Below are 13,160 nucleotides of genomic sequence, written 5' to 3' on the forward strand. Positions count from 1 at the left end.
TCTGAAACACAGTCTTGTGTCGCAGCCCAAGCCCAAAGTGTTTATGCAAAACGAGGGAAAAGGACTAAGCGAGCGAGCTATACAGGGAATACTAGAAATGTGTGCAGAGCTCATCATCACACAAATCCTCAGAGACAGGCAGAGCTATGACCTGGTTTTGTAGTTGTCTTGATTGTCCTTGGTGGTTTTTGTGTTTTTTTTGTTTGGGGTTTTTCTGGTTGGGTTTTTTTTCAACTGATCATTAATGGAAGCAAACCCTCAGGTTTATGTGATCATAAAGTGGAAATTTTTTAACCCTTATTTTAGAGAAAATAGAGATTTAGGAAGAATGGATCTTGACGTGATTTAAACTGCAACAGCTAAAAACTCTTAAAAGCAACTGGAATATCAGCATTCTTTTTGAGAATTTATATAGTCTTATAAAGATTACAAACACTTAAAAGGATACAGTACACAAGAAAACCATGCTGGCTTCTAGTCTTCCAAAAGTTCTTTTGAGTTTTTTATTACTTCAGGAAAAAGGATTCTGGGTGGTGTTACAAATTCCTTCAATAATAAGATACCTCAGCTATATATGAGGTACTTAAAAAGGCTTTAAGATAAAAAAACCTATTCCAGAAGTAAACTATGTTAAAAATAAATAGCAAACACTATAATCTAGCATCAGATTCCCTTAAGTGTTATAATGAAAAATACCATAATCCATTTTGGTTTTTTTTCCCTTCACACTGTTTTGAAAAAGACCAATACACCACAAGCTCTGGAAATCAGACAAAATTTATGGAAATGCAACTTACATAACATTAAAAATATGTTATTTAAAATACATAAGTGTTAAGCTGCTTAATTACACATGAAGGAAATAGAACAAATCAATTCCCAAAACTTTGGGTTTATAAAATTACTTTGCTGGTTGTTAAGTTGTATAAAAGAACAAGTGCCTCACTGACTCACCACTCTGCCACTACAAAGAACTGGTAAACAAGTTAGTACAGTATTGGTTTCTACATGAACAACAGAAGAACAGAACCTAAACAAACAAAAAAATTGGTTCCAAAATTGTGAACTCTGCCTCTCCAGAGAGAATGGAGTTAATCCTGACTCAGCTTTGCCAGGAGCTGAAGTACAACCAAAGCACATGGAGCATTCCCACAAGCTTATCTGCTCAGTGACAGGAAACAGTAATGGAACACCCAGTTCTTAAACTCTTCCTCTCCTCTGATATATCAATATCATGTTGAGCCCAATTAAGACTGCAAGCTGGTCTGGGAAAAAATTTGGCATTTTTGCACTGTGTGCATTGTAGAATTACAGGAGAATATTCTGCAGCCAGTTTGGTCTGAACTTTGCCCTAGAGCCTCACTACTTACTGACTGGGGAAAAAAAAAAAAAGTTACAAGCTTCTAGCATAGTTAAGCAACATTAAAAAAAAAGAATTACTTATCATAGTACCTTTAACAATGAAAATACAGAGTTCGAAGAAAACATCTTCATAACTGACAGTTCACTAGTGCAAACAGTTCTGAATTCCACTGATTTTTTTAAAATCACAAGTGCCTAAATATGCAGATCAGTAAAATACAAATAACAATTTCTCCATTCTCCATTTTACCCTTGCTTTCTAAAAATATTTTGTTAATATGAGAACCTCATTTTCTCTCTAGATCAAAATGAATTTATTAAAGACTATTAACAGTCTTTAGCTTTTTAATATGAGCCATTGATAATAATGAAAAAGTCAAGTAAATTTTGGGGGGTTTTTGTCTTGGGTGTTTTATGGGTTGGTAGAGGAGAATAATCACTTTGGTGGGCTGTCCTTTGTTAAGCACCAAGCCACTGAGCATGTTTTAAGAGGACACTGATTACCATACCTTTAGGTGTATACATTCCTTGTTGCATGGAACCTCCAGGTTCAAAAACAGGAGCTTTAAAATCAGCAACTGCTGACAAGACCGACTCAAAGCTTAAGCTTCCTGGAATAATACCACTTTTAGGATTGGGGTTTTCTGGAATGTAATGTTTGTGTTAAGGAAAGCAAAGTTAACTTAGTTGCAGGACACAGTCATTATATTTCTGACATTTACAGTCATTTCTGTCTACATTTCGACAGTGCTCTATATTGACCACAAGAGGTCTGTCTGCTCCAGCTGCTATAGAGCAGTAACTGTCACTGAAGTGAATCAAAGCCTCCTAGCTAGGACGTAAAACTTTTTAAAGCAAACCAACTGCTATGTGTTCAGCTCAAGAAGTAAAACCTACTACCCACGGTGCGTATAACGTTTTTGTACTTGCCTTCTTTTAGTAACACTTTTTGCATGTACAGGTAAGTGCGCAAAAAGCAAGTGAGTAACTTGGGACCCATAAATACAGTAAGCAATTATCCATCTCCAGACTGGCTATTTCTCACTTTTGGTAGCAATACTTAATTGTCCTTCTGACATTACCCAAATCACCAGCAGCAATTACAAGATAAAAAATTTCTGCCCAGTGATAAATGATGGCTTTTATGACTGACTCATTAATTTTACATAGTAAAATGATACACTTAAGTGAAACACTTTTTTTTTTTTGCTTATTTTATGTATGTGATAGAGTTCCAAGATCATACTGTAATTATTAATTCTTGTTACATATTTCCAACTCTTAAGCTCCTCCTCCTCTTTCATCATTATAAATTCCTAGTATTTTTACTCAGTGCCTATCCTTGAATTGCAAGCTCTTCTGGGAAATCACCACAAGCTGTTTGATTTGCCTACACATCCTAATACACTGAGATAGCAGTAAAACCTGCCTATTTGTGTCAGCTGTCTGGGGACACAAACCACATGCAGTGGCACCAGAAGACTTCCTAGAGTATGCTATTCTTTCAGTAAGATGCTCCCACCATAATATGTGTATTTCACTTTGATTTCAAAGCAGCATTAAAAATTGCTATCGGTTGCATGTTCAGCTATTGATAGCAAAAGCCAATAGAGTGGTCTCTTTTCCTACTGGCATAATATCAGCAATAATTGAAGGCTCAAATACAGATAAAGGTGTTGCTTGTCTAAACTTTCTAGAATGTCCTTGAAAAGCAGACTTTCCACTTCACACCTACAAGTCCCTTGTAGTGTTTAAAAAAAAAAAAAGGAAAAAAAACCATGAGCAGTTTTTTTGTATCAAAACTGACTTATGACAAAGTATTACACACTTTGTAAGCAAAAACAAAGCTAGAGCAAATGCCTTTACTGATGAGTATGTGAAAAGGCATCTCCACACAATTATGAAAACTGAAACCATGTTGTTCAATCTCCAAAACCCAGGTACCTGTCATTCACGTTTATGCACATTAGTTAATATATTCCAAGGATATGAGATCCAACAATGAACTGTGTGTCCTGTCATTCATACAGAGTTGGGCTACCATCTCTGCTCTGAGGATCTCATCATCTGTCATTCCTAGAAAAATGATATTTTAAAAGCCATTAAAATGACATGATTTTTAAACATATTCAGTACATAGTTGTTATTAAATGCAAGTAAAATTATACAAATATTGCTATGAAAATGCAGCAAAGAAATGAGGCAGGGTACAAAAGTTATGAAAGGCACAACCTCAATGAGAAAACAGGTACAAACTAAAATTGCTTTCTTTTTGAAAAGGATAAAAAAAAAGTCATGTGACCACATTTATAAAACATTCACTTCCATTACAGACATTTTTCTCCTTTTCTATGTACGACGTTTATTTCAATTAAAATTCAGTAACCAGCAAAAATGAAACCATGTGTTGAATGCTTTATGCTACTATTTGGATCATCAACTTTACGGTAGCCACTGGATGTTGAATATAAATGAAGAGGCATGTCATTTACATACAAGTGTTACTAAAGCAATGGTTCTTACCTAAATGTAAACGGAGACTTAACAGAAGGACCAAAAATGTTAAGGCTCCTTCCAACATGGACCTTTCATGCTCTGAATCAAGAACTGTATTTTGATGCTGTGATGCCATCGTTAACAAATCTACCACCTTGAATCTACACAGCAAAAAGCACAGTCAAAAACATAATTTTTCCAACATTAAAACATCAGTGTGAAGTCTACTGATAAAGCTCTAAGTACACCATTTCCAACAACCTAAAATTAGTACAGAAGTAAATGCATACAATACAATAATATTCAAGCATACATGAACAACCTTTTATTTTTAAATTCAGATTTTTATTTAACTATCTATGGAATGTGTTATTTACTCTGCAGAAAAACACCTTGCATTTACACACATATAACATGTAATGCTTACATCTGTTTTCAAACCCCAATTTTACTCTATGCAGAAAAGCAGATATTCTTCTGTGTTGCAGCTCTGTTCAGCTACTTCTTTAGGCAAGCATATCCTACAGGCTTGCGTATGAGCAATTGTAAAGCTTTAAAACCCCTAATGATGCTCAGAAAACAAATGTCTGAAGCTTCACTACTGCACTATAAATCAAAAGCCTTTCCTGTGTAAAATCAAGGATATACCTTAAGATACCTCTTTCAATAGAGACCTTAGTTAAGTGTTAGTTTTGGATAAGAAGAGTTGTACCCACTAAAGATGCGTATCAGATATGCAACTTTACTCTCAAATGACATCCATTAGTCAACAGCTACAACACTGAGCAAGAGCACTTATCTTTTAACCCTACCTTTCAAAAACAGACGAAATAAAATAATCTGGGTCCAGCCTAGAGGCACAGACCTATGGAAAGAGAATAAAATCCTTTTATTCAGTAGTTTGTTTGTAAACAAGCATTGTCTTGGCTTCTTGGAAAACATAACTTACTTGCAGCAGGTAAATGTCAGGGTCGATCATTGAATTGCAGAAATGAGACTGCACGTAAGTCATGGCCTGTCCTTTAATCTGTAGACCATTTCTAACCCACATGTTGCTATGAATTTCTGAAAGACTTGCCTGTTCAGGGTAATTGAAATGAAGAGTTACAAGCATTCCAGGGATATTGAACTGTTCAGGCTCAATGTTAGCATATCATCAATATATTATCACCTATATACACACATACACACAACACCTTTATACAGATTTATTTATTTAATACTAATTGTACTTGTCCTGGAAAGTGAGGGGTGAAGAGGAAACACTGAGTTTAGATACCATACTTTCACATGAGACCATATTTCAGAAAAAATTATCAAAATCAATGGAGTGATTTATCTATGTATTAAAATCTTCAGAGATTTTTCTCCAAAGATGAAGGCATCACGGTTGAAAAGAACTTAAGATATAAAAGCAGTGATTACAAATATCAGTCAGTACCACTTACATACAATTAAATACAAATTTGTAAATAAAAAGTGCACTGCATCCATTCCTGAACTCATTCACAATTTAACATATGGTATTTTCAAATATAGGTTTCTTTTCAACCTGTGCTCCATTGGTAGATGTTCCACTAATGTGCAATTCCGTGTTTTCAAAGGGTTAGGTCACCCTACCCTTTTGAAAGTGCAATAACAAATATTATTATAATCTCCTATCTACTTCTAAGAATATGATATCTAATGACACATTTTAGAAATAGAAAGAAAAAAAAGTTCATCCTAACTACTCAGTATATTCTAGTTGTTATTATTGTCACATACTGATAACTATGATATTCCACAATTAAGATAAGCTTTGTTGTTAAATACTTCTACTATTTTTTGTTGTATATCTCTGTATCTGCATCAAAGTCAGAAGCTGCCCATACCTGAATCTGAAGTGGGTGAATCATTAGTTTCATCAACATCTCCTGATCTGGCAAGATTGTATCCAGATCTAGCTCTTGGCATTTGACAGCCTAGAAATAAAAGCAAGCACCCACTGTACTGAACAATCACACTCAACAGGGAATTTCCATCTTCTATATGACTAAACATGTGCTTACCTTACTTAAAAACATGGCAAAATAACGATGCAGTGGCAAATGAAAAGTGACTTGATTAGGAGCTGGCTGAAAGTAAAATAAAGATATTTTTAAATCACATATTAAAAAAAAAAAAAACCAAACCTACAAACATCTTTGCCAGAACCACCAAGAACAGTATCTTCTATGTCTTCATTCAGTGGACATACTTTCCACTGACCTAGTATTACTTCATTCCCCTGCACATTCCAATGATTCAGAAATCTGCCTCATTCAGACTAATGCAGTTAATCTCTTACTAAGTTTTCAGTAGCCAATGATGCAGAGTTGTTTAAGAATTGCTTGTTAAGGTAGCAAAGCTGCACCCCACTACCATACCAGAAGATGACTTCTGTTTTGCCATTGCTTCAGCTCTTCATGCAGTAGAACAGTAGTACAATAAACATGCAAAAGCAAAATCTAAATCACCAAGACTCTACATATATAGGATCCTAGGACATAACATTGCAACTATTGCCTACAAACCCTAACTTCAGCAAGGTAATCCTGTTTCCAATCAGTACCTAAAGTGATGATTCAACATGGGAGGAGGGGGTTTGGAGAGGGCTGTGCAGGGAGTTAAAAAAAGAGTGTATCACCTTTGAAATGCAGTCAGAAATTCCCAATACTTTGTTAATTCACCAACAAGGGGTATTTACCTCATCTACAAAGTTGATAGCATCAAACCAGTCCTGAAGTGCTTCAAGGCAGTATCTGACAACATTTCGTGTGTATTCCTGTGTTTCCTGCAGTAAGAGAACCCAGTGTACTACACAAGCTAAAACAATTTTATACAAGTGTCATTGTTTTTCTACTACAAATATTATTTCAGTAAAATGTTCACAGTACATAATTTATGCCTTCAGCATATGGAAATTAGCAACTATTAGGATGGTTTCATTGCTTCTGTAAAACACAATCATTTTAGTGGTGAGAATTAAGTACCCTCAGAATAGTCAGCTGGTCCTAGTGCCTACTCTTAATTTATCCATTTATTTTTACCAAAAATTTAGAAGTGTAAGCATAAATATTTGTATTTTTACTTTTGGAAAAGAAAAAAAGGCTTTCCATGCAACCAAAAGGAATACCTAATGTCTTGTAAGTTTTAGCTACTGAAAGGGCAGGCTAACACAATACTCCTGAAATGCAACAATACTGCATAGATTTTAATAATAAGCAAACCTTATTACGATTACATAACTCTGTAAAAATGCTGTAAAACATTTCAGATTAGATCATGTATTTCAAGATGGAGCTCCCCACTGCTCTCCAGGAGCAAAGCTGTGATGTGAAGAGAGGAGAGAAGATGAACTAAATTGCTCTGTGATCAGTAGAACTTCCAAAGCCTTATTTCTTCACTAATTTTTCCTTTAATTCCCCCTTCCCCCTAAAGAGAGACACCAGACCTGCCTCACACTCTTAGAATATCAATTCAGTTATTACTGTCTCATGAATGCTATTATGTATCTGAATAAGCTAATTAAAAGGTATTTATCTCATTTTAAAAAAGTAGAAGTTTTTTCACTTATGTATGCTACAAACTGATTTTTTTACTATAACTTAATACAAATTACAGTGTAGCAAATAATAACAACTCTTTGCTCTAATTAGAAGACCATTACATAAAAGAACCAATAGGTTCTTAGTAAAACACCACAAAACTAATAAATTACTCCATCCTCCATCATAATGAAGTATCTATTTGCAGGTACAATTAGCATTATAATGACATCAGCAACAACTTATGTATCTCTCTTCCCAGTGAACAAAGGCAGAATAATTCAGAGACATTTATCAAATTCTTCATCAGATTAGGAAATATTCCTTATGTACAGTTACATGGAGTGACTGCACACATCCCGTACTCCTAATCCATTTTGGGAGACAATAAATTAGATACAAATGTGATTTCTACACTCACTACACACCAAATCCAAGTTGATCACCACTATATATACACACACACAATAGACAAAGACAGCATAAACCAACACTAAAATAAATAACTAATTCTAAAATAAAATAAACCCAAAAGTAACAACAGATAAATGTATGTCTTACCCTAACTTTGCAGTGTGACAGAAGACCCCACATTGGCTGGGCACAGGCTTCCAGCTCAGCAGCAAAGGCAGCATAGTATGTCTGTGACTCAAACTCCACATGCTCATTTAATTCTCGTTTATTTAAATTCATACCTTCAAAGATTTAAGCAGAGTTGTACAAGCAAATACTTAAAAGTCTAAGAAGAATGTAGTATTTTTAATGTTATAGATTCATAGAATAGTTTAGGTTGGAAGGAACCTTTAAGATCATCTAGTTCCAACCCCCCTGCCATGGCAGGGGTTATGCATTCATACACCTATTAAGGCAAAAACAACTAAAAACTGTAACAATCTACATTACCTAGCAACAGAATGATAGATAATACATAAGTAGAAAAGTTTGAACAGAACACACCAAGAGAATACAATACAGCCCTTGGTGCTCAGGTGACAGCAGCCCTTCTACTTTGAACTCCACTAAGTCAATGTGTATACAGAGCCACACAATCATGAAATAATTTAGGTTGGAAAAGACAGTTCAGATTGTGAAGTCCAACCGTTAACCCAACACTGCCAAGACCACCACTAAACCATGTCCCTGAGTGCCATATTACATATCTTTTAAACACCTCTGGGGATGGTGACTCAACCACATCCCCAAGCAGTGTGTTTCAGGGCTTTGCAACCCTATCAGTAAATAGATTTTTCCTAATATTCAATCTAAACCTCCCCTGGAGCAACTTGATGCCATTTCCCCTTGTCTCATTACTTGTTACTTGGGAGAACACACCAGCACACCCCTTGCTACAACCTCCTTTCAGACAGCCACCCTACCCTCAACCCTCCTGCCCAACTTGGTGCCATCTCCAAGCAGATGGAAAATATATCTGGTCCTCTTTCTAGGGAGAATATTTATTAGCATTGAAAGTTCATGATTTGGGTTTTTTTAAATTTAGAATAATAAAAATGTTTCTTCACAGTAACACTTTGAAAAAGATCCATATTTATCACATTAATTTACCCTATATTCAAATTTAGAACTTCACCAGTAAAACATTTCTAGCAGAAGTTATGATTTGCACTTGAAGTACAAACTGAGAGTTCTGGCACCATGAATCTCAGTCAAGCGTGATGCAACCTCTCTTTAACGAGTCCAGACAAGACAAAGCTCTGTTCCCTTACAAGAATACAGACCTATGAGACTACTAATCAATTAAATATTTATAAACAGCAGCATAAGGATTTTGCCACTGCAAACTTTAAGCTGTTTGAGCATCCTGGGATTAGTACTGATTGTAGAAGTCACATACCTTGAAAGAATGATACAAAATTCATCCATGTTACCAAAAGACCATGATCTTCCAGAAATTTCTTTGCCACACTTTGGTGTGAAAGTATGTTTATAAAATCACTAACCAGGGGCCAGTAAGTATTATTCTTCAGTAGTGCTTCCCCACAATTCACCACAACATGTAAACTATTTTCTTCATCTAGATTTAAAAAAGAAAAAAAGAAAACCAACACACAACAAAACCACTTTTTTAACAAGTTAATACTTGTTTTGCTCGTTGTTTTAATTTTCAAATAAATTCACAACCTAATGCAAAATTAAAAATTAGGATTAGCTGCAATGTTGCAATCACACAGAGAAAAAACTGCAGAAAAGAAAAATAGCTATTTTGTGGTATCTGAGGCTGTTTTCTTATCACAGACTCACTAACAAAGATCCCACTCCATAGGACACGTATATACTTTGAACGGTACCACCACCTTTGAAAAGCAGTTTATTAGTAAAACCATCATAGCTATGCCACCTTTGAATACTCTCAAAAAGGTATAAAAAGACCAAACAATAGAATTTCTATTACAAACATCTGAAGTCTATTTTGAATTCAACAACTTAGGGCAAACAAGCAGCACGCAAACAGGAATCTGGCATGTTGAGTCTGAGAAGGACAGCAGGAAAAAAAAACGTTTCCATTCTGATTCTGGGAGAGAGTTTATGCAGCCTTCCTGAGACTAGTGCAGGAGAAGGGTCCCAAAAAGGAACGGAAATCAGGGTGGGAGTTTGGTCTAAAAGTCTCTTCCCCAAATCATGTAAGTACATCCTCTATAGCTGTCCAACAAACCTCCTTATTTGATTTTTCTAAGAGGGAGCCTGTGAAAAGTCCAGGAGGGAAAGAAAATGAGTCCTGGATTCATTATCCAAGGGAAGTAAATTCCAGCACCTATCTGTCAGTTGCCATGCTATTTCAAGTGAACAAGAAAGACAAAACAAAAGTCTTGCATTTGATGACCAGCCTTGGAGATGACTCTTGTCCAGGTGAAATGCACCAAGGGACCTTTGTAGTTTACCTTTACAGTGAAAAAGGGTCATAAGCAGTATAGTGCAGCCACAGCTAAAAAGACACTCTATTATTAAAAGATTCCTGGTTCCCATATGCTCACACAGAATGAGAACAGGGTAACATTTCAGCTGGCTTTGCCTGAATTCACTGAAGGACTCTACAAACAAACAGTTACACCTTGCTGATTCTCTGCCCCAGTACAGAACAGACAAATCTAAAGTTCCTTGGAATTGGCAGTGGCATTGCTTCTCATTCAAGAGTACATCTACAAGCCTGGGTTAATGTAAGGTCAATTGAAGGAACAGTTGTTTTTTTGAAAGAATGAACCCTTATAACCCAAGGAAAAAGTTGGGGTAAACTCCTCTCCCATGAAAAGTTCAGCAGGAAGAAAATGCTGATGGAGGGCAGGGGGTGGGGGGTGTGGGAAGTCTAAGAGCACAGGCAAATAAAACCTTCCTAAGGAGACAGTTTTATCATCTGCACCCATAATTCACCTTCTCATCCTTTTACACCATGTGTGAAACAGGTAAGCTCAACTACTAACACTTTTGAAGTTGATATCAACACAGCTACTAGGTCAACTCTGTTCCAGGAACAGTTTGTCACTTGGCCTCCACAAATACCCATAATGAACTGGATATTTTTAACAGGTGTCAGCTGTTCAAAAGGCAATTAGGAAAGTGTGAGCAGTGCAAAGTAAATGCCTTAGCAGACGCAATTCCTGTTCCATGTTCAGCTTAGTCCCCTCCAACATGTTTTCTCCATCTATCCATTGGCTGGATTTATAAACTTTGTGTCAGATACTCAACAAGTGATACTACTGTTTGTAGCAGCTGCACAATCTGAATTCTTCTCCATTTATCTCACCAGCACAAACTTCATATTGCTACACTTGTGCTTTTTTTTTTTTTTATTTACGGCATGCACTGACTGCAGTAGAAAGAGGTTAAGTTTTCTCTATAATAAAATCTATTATCCATGGAAATGAGCAAGCAAACACATCAACTTACCTTGCAATTCACTTTTAATAAGGCAACTTTCCATCATATATAACAGAACAGTGACCATAATGTCCAGCAGCTGACATTCTTCTGTTACTTGGCGTGCTAGTTCCTCATTGCTGAATAGCTGAACACTGATATGCACAATTCTATTAGACATAGTGTCTGACTCATGGCTTTTCTTCAGGGTTTTCATAATAAAAGCATAATGTTGAACAAAAGTTTTGGTAAAAGCAATCTGAAAATTATAAAGAAACATTGTCATTAGGAAGTATCACACAAAAAGTATAGCCTTTTTTTTTTCCATTATAAAATATTCCTTTACAAACATACAATCAATATAAACTAAGAAACACCAGTTGCCATGACAAACCAAAACTGATGCTCTAACAACTATCCCATGTCTAGAAATGGTCCACATGAAAAGACCTATCCATAAAGAGGGCTAATTTATACCTTCAATTTTATCACTTTATACCAAAATCTTGTCCTTCTGTATTTCCCATACTAAAAAAGAAAACCACCAAAACCACACACAAACAAGCCAACCCACAAAACCAAAAAAACAAAACAAAACATAACCCCAAAACCAAAATACACACACACAAAAAATCCCCAAGCCAAAATAAACCCCAACCCAACACACCACCACGAACAAACACACACCACCACAAAAAAACCCACACCAACCAAACACCCAAAACAACCCTGGTATCACAACATGCTACATTTTTTAGATAAATCTTAAGTGTTTTCTCCTAAATAATAAAAATTATTAGCAAGCTTTGCTGTTCTTCACATAACTATCTGGGTTTTTTTTCAACTAGGTTGGCATTGATGCACATACATATAAACCTTGGTACAATTTTTTGTCCCACTCCATTAGCCTCAGACTGCACTGTAAACCAACGTTCTGCACTGCATATACATGTATGTGTATCTGCCAGCTTTTAAATCAATTCTCACTTGGTACTTTAAGTTCCAAATTAACACCATCTGGACTTCCTTGGCATAAGAAGAAAGGATAATATGAGCTGTGAATTGATGAAATTTTTTTGCTTAAAATCTAAAATTCCCTGCTTATTCCTTTTAGAAATACTAATTTTTCATAAGGAAAAAAATAATTAAATTTTTAAATTATTCTCAGGCAGTTTCCAAAAATATCATCATGCCATAATGCCGGGCACAAAGATTTCTTCTTCCAGTAAGAAATCCTCAAAAATAAACTCGCCCATGTAAGAAATGGCCCAGGATGGGAATGCCACTCCTAGAAACACTACAAAACTGCTCAGGTTGCCTTCCTTTAGATGGTTCACAAAGATGGAAACCTATAAAATTACTGGAAGTACCTTCTACATACAGCACCCAACACAATGGCATGTTTGGAACAACGTATTCACAATACTCGTGTAGAATTAGTAAGGTATCATTCTGGTATTCCAAGGCAGAACAATAATTTCCTTTAAAGCTTGATGTAACTTTCATCTCTGACAATCACATTTATAATAAGCATAAACACATTTACACTAGCCTCAGACACAAAATGACACCTGATATTTTAAGAAATTGGTGTATTAATGGTGCTAGTCAAAAAAGGTATTTACATAGTACTTCAGATTGTGCTATGTTTAAATAGGATTCTCAGGTTCTCTGATGTAGGAGCTGTGTTTCACTTGTTTTACTCAGCACTCAATTTGACTGGAATAACACAGTCCTCTAAGGACAAATCTTGGGTTTTTTTATTTAGTTATATAAATCAGCATATATCAAAACTTTCTATGCATCATACAATAATGAATTTCTGAAAATACTGTATATTTGTTATCAATATCATGAGATTCT

The 13,160-nt window shown here is 35.6% G+C and overlaps 1 protein-coding gene across 6 annotated transcripts in view; it reads right to left on the bottom strand.

Annotated features, from left to right (window-relative positions):
- The window catches only part of UBR3 (ubiquitin protein ligase E3 component n-recognin 3), a 103,106-nt gene that overhangs the window by 67,511 nt on the left and 22,435 nt on the right, over positions 1–13,160 (bottom strand). For all 6 annotated transcript variants that reach the window (XM_068138634.1, XM_068138633.1, XM_068138636.1 and 3 more), the window contains 11 exons: positions 11,328–11,556; positions 9,280–9,459; positions 7,989–8,122; positions 6,587–6,673; positions 5,910–5,975; positions 5,733–5,822; positions 4,808–4,936; positions 4,671–4,723; positions 3,886–4,019; positions 3,351–3,438; positions 1,872–2,011 (listed from right to left, as the gene is read on the bottom strand). In XM_068138634.1, the coding sequence (XP_067994735.1) occupies positions 1,872–2,011; positions 3,351–3,438; positions 3,886–4,019; positions 4,671–4,723; positions 4,808–4,936; positions 5,733–5,822; positions 5,910–5,975; positions 6,587–6,673; positions 7,989–8,122; positions 9,280–9,459; positions 11,328–11,556 (1,330 nt within the window). The remainder of the gene's footprint in view (positions 1–1,871; positions 2,012–3,350; positions 3,439–3,885; positions 4,020–4,670; positions 4,724–4,807; positions 4,937–5,732; positions 5,823–5,909; positions 5,976–6,586; positions 6,674–7,988; positions 8,123–9,279; positions 9,460–11,327; positions 11,557–13,160) is intronic.

The sequence above is a fragment of the Melanerpes formicivorus genome, unplaced genomic scaffold (assembly GCF_026170545.1).
Source record: "Melanerpes formicivorus ecotype bairdi unplaced genomic scaffold, bMelFor1.0.p_v2 SCAF_5, whole genome shotgun sequence".
NCBI lineage: Eukaryota > Metazoa > Chordata > Aves > Piciformes > Picidae > Melanerpes > Melanerpes formicivorus.